General features: G+C 47.8%; 5 protein-coding genes across 5 annotated transcripts; 2 read left to right on the forward strand and 3 right to left on the reverse strand.

Annotated features, from left to right (window-relative positions):
• Nucleotides 1-380: 380 nt before the first annotated feature.
• Nucleotides 381-1,844, forward strand: F4812DRAFT_466817 (uncharacterized protein; the record flags this gene model as incomplete). The annotated part of the gene is made up of 2 exons (XM_047938576.1): nt 381-1,419; nt 1,488-1,844. Exons 1-2 carry the CDS (start codon nt 403-405, stop codon nt 1,842-1,844), a joined length of 1,374 nt encoding a protein of 457 aa, XP_047787237.1. The 5' UTR covers nt 381-402.
• A 357-nt stretch (nt 1,845-2,201) lies between these two features.
• F4812DRAFT_462246 (alpha/beta-hydrolase) lies at nt 2,202-4,277 on the reverse strand (the record flags this gene model as incomplete). Its single annotated transcript, XM_047938006.1, has 7 exons — nt 2,202-2,438; nt 2,530-2,738; nt 2,838-3,307; nt 3,374-3,488; nt 3,540-3,796; nt 3,864-3,905; nt 3,964-4,277. 7 exons carry the CDS (start codon nt 4,275-4,277, stop codon nt 2,202-2,204), a joined length of 1,644 nt encoding a protein of 547 aa, XP_047787238.1.
• Nucleotides 4,278-4,989: 712 nt separating this feature from the next.
• F4812DRAFT_440973 (DUF221-domain-containing protein) lies at nt 4,990-8,408 on the forward strand. Its single transcript, XM_047935193.1, has 7 exons — nt 4,990-5,297; nt 5,442-5,495; nt 5,545-5,642; nt 5,710-6,905; nt 6,961-7,346; nt 7,402-7,423; nt 7,480-8,408. Exons 1-7 carry the CDS (start codon nt 5,229-5,231, stop codon nt 8,283-8,285), a joined length of 2,631 nt encoding a protein of 876 aa, XP_047787239.1. The 5' UTR covers nt 4,990-5,228; the 3' UTR covers nt 8,286-8,408.
• Nucleotides 8,409-8,548: 140 nt separating this feature from the next.
• On the reverse strand, nt 8,549-11,745 carry F4812DRAFT_144812 (uncharacterized protein). Its single transcript, XM_047929658.1, has 4 exons — nt 11,684-11,745; nt 10,553-11,630; nt 9,760-10,470; nt 8,549-9,697 (listed from the first exon to the last, which is right to left on the reverse strand). The coding sequence occupies exons 2-4, from the start codon at nt 11,227-11,229 to the stop codon at nt 8,812-8,814; spliced, it is 2,274 nt and encodes a 757-aa protein (XP_047787240.1). The 5' UTR covers nt 11,230-11,630; nt 11,684-11,745; the 3' UTR covers nt 8,549-8,811.
• Nucleotides 11,746-12,209: 464 nt separating this feature from the next.
• On the reverse strand, nt 12,210-14,770 carry F4812DRAFT_462249 (P-loop containing nucleoside triphosphate hydrolase protein; the record flags this gene model as incomplete). Its single annotated transcript, XM_047938007.1, has 3 exons — nt 12,210-12,541; nt 12,633-12,879; nt 12,941-14,770. The coding sequence occupies 3 exons, from the start codon at nt 14,768-14,770 to the stop codon at nt 12,210-12,212; spliced, it is 2,409 nt and encodes an 802-aa protein (XP_047787241.1).
• Between the last annotated feature and the right edge of the window lie 166 nt (nt 14,771-14,936).

The raw sequence follows: 14,936 nt of genomic DNA on the forward strand, positions 1-14,936 counted from the left end.
CAAGAAGTCACGACATGCTTTCAAGGAATATCGCATAAGGTCAATCGTTGTGGTCTCCGTGGGGTAGCTGACTTTTCCACTAGGAGGGGTTTGTTGCCGTAGTGCGCAGTGCGCGTCTTTCACGATGCGTTGCTAGGGAACAAGAAGTTTGCCTGACCGGCGTCGATTTTTTTTTTTTTAATTTACAGCACGTGTGACTTCCTTACAACGTCTCTCTCCTCGGAAACGTTTTTATTTCCTTCAGATTCTCCAATGTTACGTCTTATTTTCCAGGCACCTTTCATCCGCGCACCTGACAGATTTCTAGATTGAGTAACACGGCGAATAGTCCCGTCTTGACAACTCCACAATCTCTCCCTCCACCAAGGCAAAAACAGATGCATTTAGTGTCGGCATTCAACAATGGATAATGAACGAAGCAGCCAAAGAGGTCGGCCGACCGACAATGGTGGTACCAGTAACCTCGACGCAAACTCTGGCGCCTGGATCATGCGGCAACCCAGACGACCAAAGCTACCTTTCGATAGGCTACAGATAGGCGGATTAAAGCAGCTTCCTTCATTTACTAAGAACGAACTCAATGATTTCGTCAAGATGGTCGAGATGGAGACACCTGAACAATATCAAGGCGAGAGTGACGACAAAGCCAGAATCACATTTGTAGCAAGAGGCCATGTGGATGCCATCCGATATGCGGTTCAAGCGATGAAGACGCAATCTGATCCCGCATCTCCGCGTCTTATCATGTTCACCGACGCGTCCTTCAATCATAGAGCGAACATTGCTGGCTGTGGGATTACCTACAAGCGCACCTATGGTCGCGATCACAACTGGATCGACGCAGCCTACGGGTCAAGAGGGATCTCCGATTATATTGATCTGGAAGTCATAGCGCTGCATAGGGGGCTATGGATAGCCTATTACGAGATGATGGATTGGGTCGGTCGATGTCCAGATCTTGGCTTTGGCAAGCGCGCTTCAATGCCCAAGGTTATCGTCATTACCGACGGGCTCTCCGGGATCCAGAACTTGCATTACAGCTACTGCCGCACCAAGCTAGAGTTCAAACCGTTCGACGAACCGGAAATCCACCAAGATCTAGCATGTCCAGTCGAAAAACTCCTGAAACTAGGCTGCAAGGTCGAGGTCCACTGGACGCCGGGGCATGTCGGGGTTAAAGGGAACAGTAGAGCCGATGCGTTAGCTGCTCTGGGGGCCAACTATGCTTTGAAGTATGCCCGTTCGACTGGTCGCGACATCACGGACTTGATGCTCCCATTCTCGAATCCCTTGCCTAGCGCAAAGACTAGAAAACCGTATCCGTTCCACCTCGGAAATCCAATGAACGATCTAATGCATTGGCGTGAGGAAGAAACGAAAGGGGCCATCCTAAACTCATTGCCACGGAGAAGTGCTTTGGTTAGTATTTACCTACCTACCTAGGTGGTTATTGGAGTAATGTTAAGATGTAGCTAACTTTTGAGCAGGATCTTATCTCGATTATGTTCCAAACGCGAGGTTCCGAGAGAGAAACCCCCTCCAGGCCCAAAGCCGTGAAGAAGGTCGTCGAGAAAAAGCTGGTCAAGAAACAGGCATTCGAGAAAGACTCACCGAGGATGGGCAATGGAGTTAAGGAAAAGCTATCAAATATCATGGATAGGATGGGCGAACTTTTCGAGAAAGCCCCTCAACCAACCGCTCCCCAGAGTGATAGTAATACCAGACGAGGGAAGAGAAAGGCAGATGCTGATCCCTATCCTGACGATGCCGATAACCTGGCGCCTCGATTCAAAAGACTTAGAACTAATGCTGGTACTGACGACCAGAATTGCATTGTCCAATGATTCTAGGTAGGTTGTCTATCACGCCTAGGTTACTAGAGTACCAGCTACCTACCTTACCTGATATATATACTAACTGTGACTTAGAAAATTCTACATTTAACCTCGTGGACTTCACAAAAGGCGCTCAAATGCGATAAAGGTTGAGAACCAGTCAGCCAAGTGGGTCGCCAATAATATCAATACAGTAAAGAAAAATGAAAGCTGTCTAAGGTACATCGTAACCCTGTTATAACCCAAGGATTTGGGTACCTAATCTATTTAACATAGAAATTCCATGTGTTATGTGAAGAAGCTAACGGCTCAAAGGAAGACAGAATCAATGTAGCAACGTCAACTGGTCTCACCCGATGAGATCTGTTACCTGGGGATGAAAGAAGGGGTTAAAGGGTTCCCTAGTTTCGACAGATGGGGAACCTGTCGTTTAGCAGGAGCGGTAGTGTTGCCGTATACCTCCTGGATGATATCTTCCCAGGTAATACCTGAGTACAATGGAGCTGAGTCGCAGACCTTTCCTTCAGAAGGGAGGGTACCGTTGGCCCAGTACGCCGAAGTCGTTCTGATGGTGCAAGCCGAAGGGGCGGCTAACGAGGAATGCTGTTGTTTGGAGTATCAGCACCCGACAAGTTCGTAATTCAAGCAAGTCCGTAGTAAGAGGGATAGGTAGGTAGATAGGTGGGTAACTTACACCATATCCATCGACCGTGAGCAAAGCACTACCCTCGAAAGTGGAACTAACGTTCTTGGCCGAAACAAGTGCTGTGAGCCCGTCAAAAGTGTTGCCAATGAAGAGCACCGGATTCTTCGTCTTAACGTTGAAGTCACCCGTGTATCGCTCTTTCGGTTCGATTTTCCATTGCGCGCAGGCGCTGTATAAGAATATTAACCTGTCTCCATCTATACCAATGCCATTAGTATGGGATACCAATCAGAAATGATGAAAGTATGAATCGAACGACTTTTCTCATGCTAAGGGAAAGTATTAGGTTTGCATACTAATCCTGCTAGTGTTGTATAAACGCTGGATAGCCGGAAGGAAGTCATCAAAGGTCTTGCTTCGCACCATGTTGTCGCTGCAGTGAATGGCGGAAAGTACTTGTGGCTGCTGAGCCTGCTTAAATATATCGATGGTGGTGGTTGTGGGCATCAGGGCCTCAAACAGGTCGTTGACAAGGTCGTACTGCTCGGTCAAAATTCCGTTGAGTATCCGAGCAAGGACTGGCCAAAGAGAACTATGGTAGAGGGCCTCCACGAGAATAGACTTCACGTTGTTGTAATCGAGCATAAATGACTTGAGCGCAATTGGTCTGTACTTGACGATGTCGAGGAGGTCCCAGACGGCCTGCTCTAGCTCAGCGGCCGTCTTGTTGTTGCCTTTCGCTAATTCGCAGTTCTCGCGGGCTTCGACGCAGCCCGTAAATATAGCCGAGAACTCTTTATCTGCATCCGAAAACTCTTCGAAATCACTACCGTAACACCAATTGTTAGACTTTAGTATTCTGAATCCGCAGTTGATCGATCGCTCGACTTACGCCTGTGCATGGTAATACTCGTGAGGGTTTTGGACACCATCAAGAATCATCCGCTCGACTCTGTCGGGAAACATAGCAGCTGTAGTCGCTCCCAAAGTTGTGCCGTATGAGAAACCTGATACGCATCGTCAGCTTACGGCAGTATATCCACTATGGATTGACATACCCCAGTATCGTAGCATTCCATCCTCTCCTAGAGCGTCTACGATTTGCATCATGTCTCTCGCCACAAAGGCAGAGCTAACCAAGCTCCCGGTCTTGTTCTGCGTCCTGAGGCAGGTATTTGCAATAGAGGATGCATATGCCCATTGCTTTCCCAACTCGACATCAGATGAATTTGCTGGTACCAGATCTAGAACATACGACCAGGCGTCCCATTCGTTTTCGAAACACTGGATAGGGATTTTAGAGCCATGCGTACCGCTATAGAATCCGGAGTCGTTAGTCATATGTCTTATAGCCCAAGCGATGGAAGTAGATCAAATCTCACCGCGGATCGAATGCGATTAGATCAAATTGGCGACCAGTAAGCCTAAAAAGGTATATCAGCATAACATATCTTAAGCCAAGATTATATGTCCTGTACTCACGCCAACAACTCATCCGCCAAGCTCTTAATACCTATTTGATCTCGTCCAGTGCCACCAGGTCCACCGAAATTGAAGAGAATACTCCCTTTAGAAGGCTTAATAGGGGCGGGGACCCTGACGAGGTCAAGCTGTAACTTCTCGTCGGAATCCGGCTCAGTGTAATCCAGTGGGACCATCAGGACGCTGCAGTCTACGGGGACCTCGCTGGGGACCTCGGTCTTGTTGCACGGGCCCCATTGGAGTTTCGAAGCCCCTTGGGTTTGGGCAAGAGATAGGGCGATAAAGGAAAGCTGTAATGGAACGCGAAAAATCATGGTGGCTCACAAGGAAAGTTTTGCCTTTGGGTTAGATTGCGATGAGGAAACATCATATTTTGATGCAGGATGGGAGGACAGGTATATATATATATATATATACGATTGCATGTAGTGCTACTGTTGTCAACCATAACAAGGATACACCAGCCAGGAGATTATCAGAGTAAGAAGCTGAGGCTGGGCAGCGCCCGGCGTCGATCCAATTCATTATCTCTGAGTGTTTTATTCGAGAAAATACTTTGCTTAGCAAGTAAAAGATACGCCGTAACATCCGTAGGGCTAATGAAGCTATTTGCTGAATGGCTCAACGGCGCCGGCCCCACTTAAACGGCGTATACGGCGTATTCTTTTATTAAGCTTGAAGATCTGACGGGGTGACATTGCACTGCCTTTCCCTACTAAGAAGTCAAGAAAATGCATGTTTGCCGAGAAAATAGAACTTATATTATTACGTATTTGTAATTAGGTACGGCGTATAACTTGTATAATATTAGTTGAGTTAGATCTAAGGCTTTCCATACCATACGGAACAAGTAAAGAGAAAAAAGGGGGAACCACTTGAATGGTTTAAAAGGGTTTACCTGGTTAGTTGCATGTGTCAAGCCACGTCCAGCCACATCTACGTATTCCTGATTTCATCCATGCGCAGTACATATGTAAAACGCGTGTACGGATCCATACGTCATCGACGCCTTAATACCAAACCATCAATCCTACATCCACAAGTTGGACGTCTACACGATCGCTTTGGATGATTAATCTTTCTATACCTCGCTTCGCTAATTACCTGCGAAGACCTATTTTTCATGTACTATCCTAGACCGCGTCTTATTCAGCAATAATCTCGTTATGTCTACAAACTGCGTCTCCAAATTCAAGAGTCCTTGCCATTCGCTTAGACTACGCGCAGTATAACGAATTCTGGGTTAAGACAATTAAATCGCGAAAATGGAATTTCATAGAGGTATATACGGCTCTAGCCAAGTCCATAATAGTTTGAGTGCCATGGAAACTAAGGTAAGCCCTCTTACAACTAATAGCATACCCTAGGATACCTAGAGTTAGGTAGCCAAGGTCCAAATTCATCGCTTGTGAAGTCTACCATTCATGACCCTAAGAACTATCGCATATTAATAGAGACTAATATTCCATTCATTATAGCCAAAAGGCTCGGCATCCCTGGCCGCCGTAATCTCCGCGTTTGTTCCCACGTGGGTAAGTGCATATACGTGACCATACCTCGTACATTCGCTAACCCAGGGAGGTAACGGGCCTCATCTTCGTTGCGATATTCATCGTCATTCGACGTTGGTATCCTAATATCTATGCTCCCAGAACTTTCATTGGAAGCATCCCAGAGAAGTACGTCCATACCTCCTCCAACTTGTGACTACGATAGCTACCTAGGTAGAGACTAAATATCTCGTAGAGACCGGACTCCTTCTACGGGTCGATCATATTTCGATTGGGTCCATACTATGCGCAAGGTTCCGGATAAGTTCGTCTTGTACCACCAGTCTCTAGATGCATACCTTTATCTCCGTTTCTTGCGAACAATTATCTTCATCTGCTTCGTCGGTTGTTGCCTCACCTGGCCCATACTCTTGCCGGTCAACGCAACTGGGGGTGGTTCCTCAACAGAACTTGACAAGGTTGGCATTGGAAATGTTATGAAAAAAGGACACCTATATGCCCACGCAATACTGGCCTGTGTCTTCTTTGGTTTCGTGATGTTCACGGTTGCCCGTGAGCGTCTTTGGCTTATTAGCCTTCGTCAGGCCTGGATTCTATCGAAACCCATTGCAAAACGTCTTTCTTCGCGTACCGTTCTTTTCTTATCGGCGCCAAGAGACGCTCTCGATGAGGATCACATGCAGCGCTACTTTGGAGATAGTGCTTTACGTATTTGGCCTGCGACTGAAGTCGACGCACTGGAGAGTCTAGTTTCGAAACGGAAGTCAAAAGTCGAGCAGCTTGAGGCTGCGGAAATGACTCTGATCCGGAAAGCCAATCGGGAAGGCAGGAAACGGGCTAAATCCCGCTCACAGAATAACCAACTACGCTACGAGGATCTTCAAGACTCCATGAAGAAGTCTATCAGGCCACGGCATAAACCAGACATCTCACCACTGAATGAGAGAGTTGACAGTATTGAATGGCTACGCGAGAAGATCAAAGAGGAGGAAGCAGCCATCGAGAATGCGCGCAACGCATATGAAATTGGTCATACTAACGGAGCGGCAGCTGTATTTGTTGAGTTCAAGACATGCGCCGACGCTCATCGGGCTTGTCAGCAAGTCGTGTCCAGTAATGTATTAGCTCTATCTCCCAGATATTTAGGTATTTCACCGCAAGAGGTCATATGGAATAATCTCACTATACCTCCCGCTCGCCGCATATCCGAAGAGGGCACAGCTTTGACTATTGTCATAGCTCTAATTGGTTTCTGGTCCATTCCGAGCAGTATTATCGGCTTGATCTCCAACATTAGTTATCTTGCCAATAATGTGGAGTGGTTAAGCTTTCTGAAGGACTTGCCAAAACCAGTCATTGGCCTACTATCTGGTTTAATACCACCACTAGCGACAAGTTGGCTCAGCAAGCTTGTGCCTAGCATATTCAGATGTAAGTACTTGACTGTCCAAGTTTAACGATGAATGAGTATACTTACTATCATCAGACATATTCAAATCAACCGGTAGTCCTACCAATACTGCTGCTGAACTAAAGGTCCAAAAATGGTACTACATCTTCCAAGTGACACAAGTTTTTCTCGTCACTACAGTTTTCTCCGGGGCCGCACCGGTGGCTGCCCAGCTCATGGAACGGGCTAAAGATCCCACATCTATCCCTGAACTTCTAGCGAGGCAACTTCCTAAGGCGTCGAACTTTTATCTCACGTACTTTATTATCCAGGGCACTACATCAGCTGCCGACAATTTACTTAACTATTCTGATCTTCTAAGTTATCTTTTTTGCGACTACTTCATTGATAAGACTCCACGTCAGAAATTTAATCGGTATACCAGTATGAAAGGAATCGCATGGGGCAAGCTGTTCCCTAAGGTAAGTAAGACCCCAAATTCGGATAATGACCATAGATCAATGCTAAGTTTCACAGTTCGCTAACTTCGCAATCATCGGTTAGTAGAGATCCCACTCTTACCTTCTGTTTTAGCTACTTACCTATCTTTCATAGCGATTGCATATTCATGTATTGCACCACTGGTACTAGGTTTCGCGGCTGCCGGATTAGCCTTGTTTTACTTCTCCTACCGTTATAACCTCCTTTTCGTCATCCAGCCGAAGATAGACACAAAAGGTCAAGCCTATACACTCGCGCTACAGCACCTTCTGACAGGCGTATACATTGCTGAGCTGTCCTTGCTCGGTCTTTTTAGCTTGAGAAAAGCAACTGGCCCGTCCATTATAACCGGCCTGTTATTCATCGTGACGATACTTTATAACATACTAACAAACAGGTATCTTTCTCCACTTGAGAAATTTTTACCGTCTGACCTCGCTACACTAGCCGAGAGGGACGACGAGTCGACCCCGCTTTTGGCTTCTGCCGAAGAAGGACAACTGCAGTCGACGTCCCGGATTCAGCAGCTAGCACAGCGGGCAGATGTACCAAAAACAATCGCACAGCGCGTCATAGATCCTATCGCTCGTTTCTTCGAACCGCAGGTCTTCGCTTCGTACCAAGCCATGCGGTCGTGGTTACGAGATGGGGACTTGCTCAACAGCGAGGAGGACGTCCCGGAGTACACGGAAGAGCAACTCCAAAAAGCGTACCTGAACCCCGCACTCACGAGCCCAACGCCTCTGATATGGATCGCCAAGGATCCGATGGGCGTAAGCCAGAACGAGGTTACGGAGAATGAAAATTACGGTCTCAAAGCTAGTGATCAAGGCGCCTGGCTTGATGAGAGGGGTAAACTTAGATTGAATGTCGAAAATTTTGAGGAAGTGCCGATCTGGAACCGAAGTGTGATATACTGAGCGGATGGCTCCCTTGTTTGGCAAATATATCACTCAGCCCGACATATTAAATAATTTTTTGGTTCTAGTTGATGTGTTAGGGAGCTGGAGGTTTTTCATTATTTAGTTGGAGTTTTACCGAGGTATTATGATTATGTCATCAGCCCCTTTTTTCAACCCCCTTTTCCTTCTAAAGGTACCGGAGGTAATCTAATTCACCTAGGGTCTATGCTCGAAAAGGGGGCAATCAAATATGTCGGACCAATTCACATAGAAGCGTGCGCGGCGAGATATAACCTCGTGCAAATCAACAATATATCCACGGGAGTGTCAGAACCACATGGGTAGGCTTTATCCCAAAGCGTCGGCCTTAATCAGAAGACGACGTATTTCCGAGCAACTGGGGAGGTAATTGACGATCTCAATAAGGATAGTCCATTAGGTACCTAGAGTCAGAGATTTACAACCCACAACTCACATCCGTGACCAATGACGGATTGCTATTTGCCTATTCTCCCCCATGCATCCCTTCATTACAGCCTTACATCTACTCAAAGCCTGGGAAAATTGTCTGAATAGTCTCGTCCTCGCCACAGGAGATGCTGTAAGAAACCCGAAAATACCCCTTCGCGACATCAGAAAGATCAGGCGCAAGCTTATTATAAGCATGTAGTATCTTCGAGAATGCCCATACGACAAACTCGTTGGCTTTTCCCCAGCGCTTTATATTCAGCACCGCGTTCGTCTTCGTCTTCCCTTCTGCCATATCCCTCGGCGGGCATGCCTCGACGACATATCCGAACGCCTCGAGCCCCTTGAGAAGCATCTCCAACCCCTCCATAGGCTTATTCCTCTGGACCATGTATGCGCCGAGCGCAAAGTACCCGTCTGGTAACTCCATGCGCAGTACCGGCGGCGTAGCTGGGTTATTTACGTAGGTCTTTTCCAACTCCTTCAGCAGAGCCGTTGCCTGGATTATCCGCGCCCGGGAGGGACTCTGCCGCATCACCAGCGCGAGTTTGGCTGCTAGAGCGCTGCGCTCTTTCGCAGCCTTCCGAGGTGTAGACTTCGTGTTGAGGCACCGCGCGCACTTGCAGACAAAGCCCCAGTGGCTGAGCTTCTTCTGGGTTTCTTCGTATGTCTCGAGGAGCCCGGGCACGCGGTACTCGAAAACCAGCTCCGCGCCCGCTTCTAGGTCCGTGCAGGCCCGCACGATTTGCATGTCGCCGATGAAAGCGCGGCAGCAATTCGGAACGCAGGAGTGGTTGATGCGCGATGCGATGGGCCAGATGCCGCATGTGGTGTGGTCGGTCGATTTGTCCTTTGGTATTTTGCTGCCGTTGTCTAGCGCGGGCAGGGTCGACATGGAGAACTTGTAACTGGTGCGTGGGGCTCCGAAACTGTTTAACTGGATGATCCTCACGACGAAGAATCTACAGTTTTGTTTTCATGTCAGCATCCTAGCCTATTCGGTACACATACTCCGGAGACTTACGTATCAACCACAGGCGCTCCATCGACCTCTGACACGGCAACAGGGGTATAATCCCTGTGATCCAATTCCGTGAACGCCTTCCCCTCATCAGGGTTATGATACAGTTTCTGGACGGTCTGGTTGATGAGATTTGCTTGCCCACCCAGCCAAATATTGTTTGTATTCCAGTTCATGAGCACAGTCGTGTTCGATCTGCCGGTATTGCTATCATCGCCAGCATAGCTGTACGCGAAAGCTTTCTCGCACAGTAAAAGCTCCCCTGCCTTGACGGGCTTCGTGGTAAACAGACCCTTGCCTCGGCCGGGTGAATCGCGGACTTCCACCGAGCCGACGTAGGTAGCGCAATCGATCAGAGGCGGTGTTTTGTTAGCTTGTTCGTACATGTCGCCAAACCTATACGATCCCGTTGTCTCCTCGTTGAGACGCTGCTGGACGCGCTTAATCTCGCTCCACGCGTCTGAGTTCTTAGGGTTATAACGCACGCAGAGCACGAGCTTCTCTCGGCAGAGGCTGAATTTCCTAAGCGCGTAGAGAGCTTTGGCCTCGCGGAATAGTGCTTTCTCAACGAGGGAGTCGTCGCCTGTGTTTCCCTTCTGTGCATCGATGAGTGCTTTCTCCGGCCGGTCGAGGTAGAAGTTGGCGAGAGAGCGATTGAGGTGAGCAAGCTCTCCCTCCTTAGCCGTCTTGGCGGCACGTATCGCATTTGTATACCTATGAGTTCACCTAGTCAATTCCAATTCTTTAAGTCATGAAACACCCAATTTCACCCATGAATGACTACCTAGATACTCACAGGCGCTCTGCCTTGGCCCAGTCCTTCTTCTTCACCGCTTCGTTTCCCTCCTTTCGAATACTTTCAGAGTTGTTGTTCAGAGACAAGATTCTGACTGCCCACTCTATGGGGATGCGGCTGTCGATGTCTTGGAGCCAGGTGATGTCGCTGACATGATCCACCCGCAAGCTGTACGAGCCATCGCTGGTAACCTTGAAGAAAGGCTCCTTGATTATGCAGACATCATTTTCCCGAATGATATGCTCCTTGGCAACCATGGATTCTTCAGGCTGGTTGTAGAGCTGAAGCAGAACAGCGGTCCCCTCCTGGTCTTCGACGATAGCCGTGACGGCAGTCATCCGATTTGGAGGGGTCATCACATGAATCATGACATAGCTCCCTCTGTGGTGCGTCTCGAGTCCCATGTCTGATATCATCAGACGCTTGAGCTCCTGGACGGGACGAGCACAGGGGGGGTAGAACGGCGGGACTTGCGACGTGTAAAGCATGTGGCTTCCTTGGCTTATTACATTAGCAGTATAATGAAGTTTAAATAGGAAATTCATGGTAAGGAACATGGGCAGGGGGTGGTCTCGAGGCTTTTCGCCTTTGCGACGACGTGCTTTCTCCGCATTCTCTTTGAACTGTTGGAATAAGGTGATGTATTTTTCTTGTTCGGAAACGTCAATAGTATCCATCGTGAACCTGGCCCTGCTGGTCTCGCTGTTTGCCTAGGTTAGGTAGACTCTGGTAGGGCGAGTGGTGCTTCAGAGAATCTTGGAAATGATTGGGGAGTTGGTAGCATAAATACCTGCGCATGTGCGTAGTATGCCAAAGTAAAGCTTTGAAGAGGTACAAGTACGTCGTCACTCCTAGGCTGCAGGAGGTACTTTCAGAAGTAACCCTAACAAATTCAAGTCTTCAACCATATAGGTCTTTTCATACCTTTTTCGTGGCTCCAATCAAACAAAAACCGGGCAACAGGTTGCCTACAGCACCGTTTGCTCTAGGCATTATTGTCTACGCCTATTGGATTATGCATCCATCCAAAGACTTATGCCAGGTTGGTACCTACCTACCTACTTGCGTTTCGGGATATGTAAGCTTCCCCTCCCGAGCCAACACACAAACGGGCTGGGCTCATTATATTATTGATCACCTAGATACATCACCTAGATACGTCTAGTACCTACAGTAACCTCGATGGCATGTGTTTACCCTAGTGGCTTCGATTTATATCTACATAAATCATACGATGTACTTACTCAGTTAAAGGGAATATATCACTTGTCACATTAGGCACTTTTCTCTTGAGACCTTAGGTACCACTCTACTTGTATCAGTCATAGATTCACACTCAATTCACACTCAGTGGAAGGCCACCTCCCAATTTACCAAATGATTAGGTTATATTCATCTTATACCGACGGAACCAAGTAAGCATAACGCATAAGCCATTCTCTAGGCAACGGTCAAGACAGTTTAATAAAGCGCGTAGACAGCAACTTCATGCTTCATGGAACTACATGTGTATCTTCTCTTTGTCATGCTGCAAGTCGATGTATCCATTGCTATCTGTCAGAGTATAGTGGAATCCAAGCCAGTCCTATCAAAATGAATGTACAATCCATTTGACAGGTACAAGTAGTCCTGTGGCAGAATTTTCAAGGGTACGATTTTATAAATCATCAAATACGCCAGGACTGGTGAAACTATATGTGAGCTTTCTTATCTTTTTCTTTTCCTCAGCCGCTGTGGCCAACCCCCAGGAATCGTTAGTGGGCGTAGGCGCCTGCTCTTCCTTGGGAGCCTCGACTACTGGAGTGTTAACCTTAAGAGACCATTTCTCTCTTGGGGTAGCAGTCTCAAGCAATGCCGGGCTTGCTTCTTCCTCGTGGATCGATTCCTCTAAAAGCTCATGGTCGGATAGTTCCGACGTTTCTTGTTTCCAGGACTCTTCTCTTTCAGATGCAGGTGTCGACACATAGTCTACTTTTTTTGCTTGCTTCTCTATAAGACGGTTAGAAGATGGCCAGCTCTACCACGATTTGGAAATATAAAAACGGGTTAAGATTGGTATGTAATTAAATGAATAACTTACCACCTATGCGGTTGTGATACTTGCTTAGACGCTGCAATTCCTTCATTCCACTGCTCAGAACGCTCATCTTTTCTGTGAGAAATCTTCGTTCATCTGCGGTTTCCCAACTTTCCGCAGCAATCCTTCTGATGGTGTCGTCGGTGAGTTCAAATACGACCTCCGGCGTGAATAGCCCAGGTAAGTTCGAGATGAGGCAGGCCTCGATAGCCAGTTTACTGAAGTCGTCTACAACTTGTTTGAGTGCTACCTGTTATATCATTAGCCCATGCGTAGGTAGGTACCAATAGGAGTTAAAGGGGGTTAGGTACCTTATAGTACGCTTCCATCCAGTCAATGGCATCCGAACTTGCCACAGTCTCCATGTTTCTCTCGGTAAGCTTCGTAATCACCTCTGACATTTTCTCGGGGGTTCCCGGAAGCACACCTAACATACGCTCATATTCTTCAAGTACGTATTTAATACTCTCTTGATAACGACTCGTGCGAATCTTCTGGACATTTTCTGTCAAATAGTGGTTGTAAGTGATCGGGTGGCCGTCCTCGTGAGGTCGCAAGATTTCGTCTACCTTGTCGTGAAGCTGGCGATTAAGCTTCTCCAAGCCATCGCTAATCAGTTCGCCCCATAGCTTCGCCTTCGTATCATCACCCACAATGTAAGACAACGCATCGTTGACTGTTAGATCAACAGCTTCGAATATGTCTCTGGAGAAGCTTTCTAACCACTTCCTCCAGGGCTTGCATTGTTCACGAAATAGCCCGCCTATTATCAGAGGATTATATGTACCTGGCAATTCACATCCCCGACTTCTTCTCATCAAGTCTTTCACTTCCAGCAAGTAGTCAGCCCGCGAGACTTGTGTAGTATCACTCTTCGAGGCGCTCTCGACGATTTTTCTTGCTTCTCCATCGGTTTGCATTATTTGAGCGAAATCGGTCAAAGTATTCTGCACCACAGCGCGAAGTCGCTTACGATATCCTGCATCTTCTCTAACATTTCCAAAGAACTTATTCTGATAGAACCCGTCTTTCGCTTCGGTTATAAGGTTCGAGAATTGGTGGCTGGCACTAAGCAAGTACTTTCGTTGTTCGGCGAGCGTGCTACGAGCCACACCAAGCTTTTCGAGCTGGCTCGAGCACTGGTCTAGTCCCCTCTGTATCTCTTCCAAAACATCCGGGAGCTGCTCGAGAATCTGTTCCTTCAGCACCTCGCTCAGCCTAGTGCGGAGGCTTGCAGAGCCCTTGTGGGATCGTGGTAGCCCGGCCCAGACGCCCTGGTCGAAGAATTCTGCCTCCGCTTGATCCCGCTCTTCGTTGGTGCAATCTCTGCTTTTAAAATCGCGGTTTCGCACGACGTGCCATCCGAGCCTGAACTTGACGTCCCTATTCTGGACCAGATCGAAGTAGTCCCGCTCGCTTGCAGAGCCGACATCAAGCGTATCCGGCTTTGTGATAAGCCCCAAGGTCCGCTCTCCGCGAATGTCTATCTCGCGCGCGTGTTGAGTAACTTCCTGTAAAGCGAAGTTACTCTGAGCTGAAACCACAGCCAGAATGATGCTGCGCGGGTTCCTCATGTATGATAAGACTAGCGATTGCACGATGGCGGCGTCCTCGGTCGATTGCTCCTTATTACCAGCCCGAAACAGGCCTGGGAGGTCGACAATTGTCAAATGAGGCTGTGCTGGTCCGGATAGCTCGATGCGAAGGATGTCCTTACAGAAGGTCCTGCCTTTATCAATACCAACGCCCATGGCTTCTTTGGCCTTATCCACTAAGGTCCCGATGTTGAAGTTACCAGGGATCTCGGAGTATTGGAATTTCTCAAGGAGTGCCTTTTCCTTGGGTGAGCGATCGTCACCGGGAGAGATGGATACGCAACATTTCTCGCCAGTGTGCTCATTGGTATGTCGCAAGATCAATTCCGTCGCGAAACGCGTGCAGAGGCTGTCCTTGGTCGGAAAGGTCATGCCCGAAATGGCTTGCAGCACAGAGCTTTTACCAGAGGATTGATCGCCGCAGACGACGATCTGAGGTAGATTGACATAGCGGTTGATTCCCTTGGACCTCAATTTATCAATGATGTCCATCAAAGTCTTGTGGTCTTTTGACTGAAGCGGTACGGCCGCCCCCTCGGCTGCCATTTTTTTTTTATGATTTAGACAAAATAAGACGTTGAAAAGTTGGTATATTCACCTAGACTTGGTTTTGTGTCAGTGTTGTTTGAAGAGAAGAACTTGGAGCTTGAAATCCAGGGGGGAATCGTGAGTACCCTCCTCTGAACATACAGGTAGGTATTGATGCAGGCTG

Source organism: Daldinia caldariorum, assembly GCF_022478825.1.
Source record: "Daldinia caldariorum strain CBS 122874 unplaced genomic scaffold F4812scaffold_17, whole genome shotgun sequence".
Taxonomy (NCBI): domain Eukaryota; kingdom Fungi; phylum Ascomycota; class Sordariomycetes; order Xylariales; family Hypoxylaceae; genus Daldinia; species Daldinia caldariorum.

Coding starts and splice junctions, on each gene's coding strand:
- F4812DRAFT_440973 (XM_047935193.1), top strand. CDS start 5,229: ATGGAATTTCATAGAGGTATATACGGCTCTAGCCAAGTCCATAATAGT. Junction 5,496..5,544: donor CCGCGTTTGTTCCCACGTGG/GTAAGTGCATAT, acceptor TAACCCAGGGAG/GTAACGGGCCTCATCTTCGT. Junction 7,347..7,401: donor GGGGCAAGCTGTTCCCTAAG/GTAAGTAAGACC, acceptor TAAGTTTCACAG/TTCGCTAACTTCGCAATCAT.
- F4812DRAFT_144812 (XM_047929658.1), bottom strand. CDS start 11,229: ATGGATACTATTGACGTTTCCGAACAAGAAAAATACATCACCTTATTC. Junction 10,471..10,552: donor TGGGCCAAGGCAGAGCGCCT/GTGAGTATCTAG, acceptor GTGAACTCATAG/GTATACAAATGCGATACGTG. Junction 9,698..9,759: donor GGAGCGCCTGTGGTTGATAC/GTAAGTCTCCGG, acceptor ACAAAACTGTAG/ATTCTTCGTCGTGAGGATCA.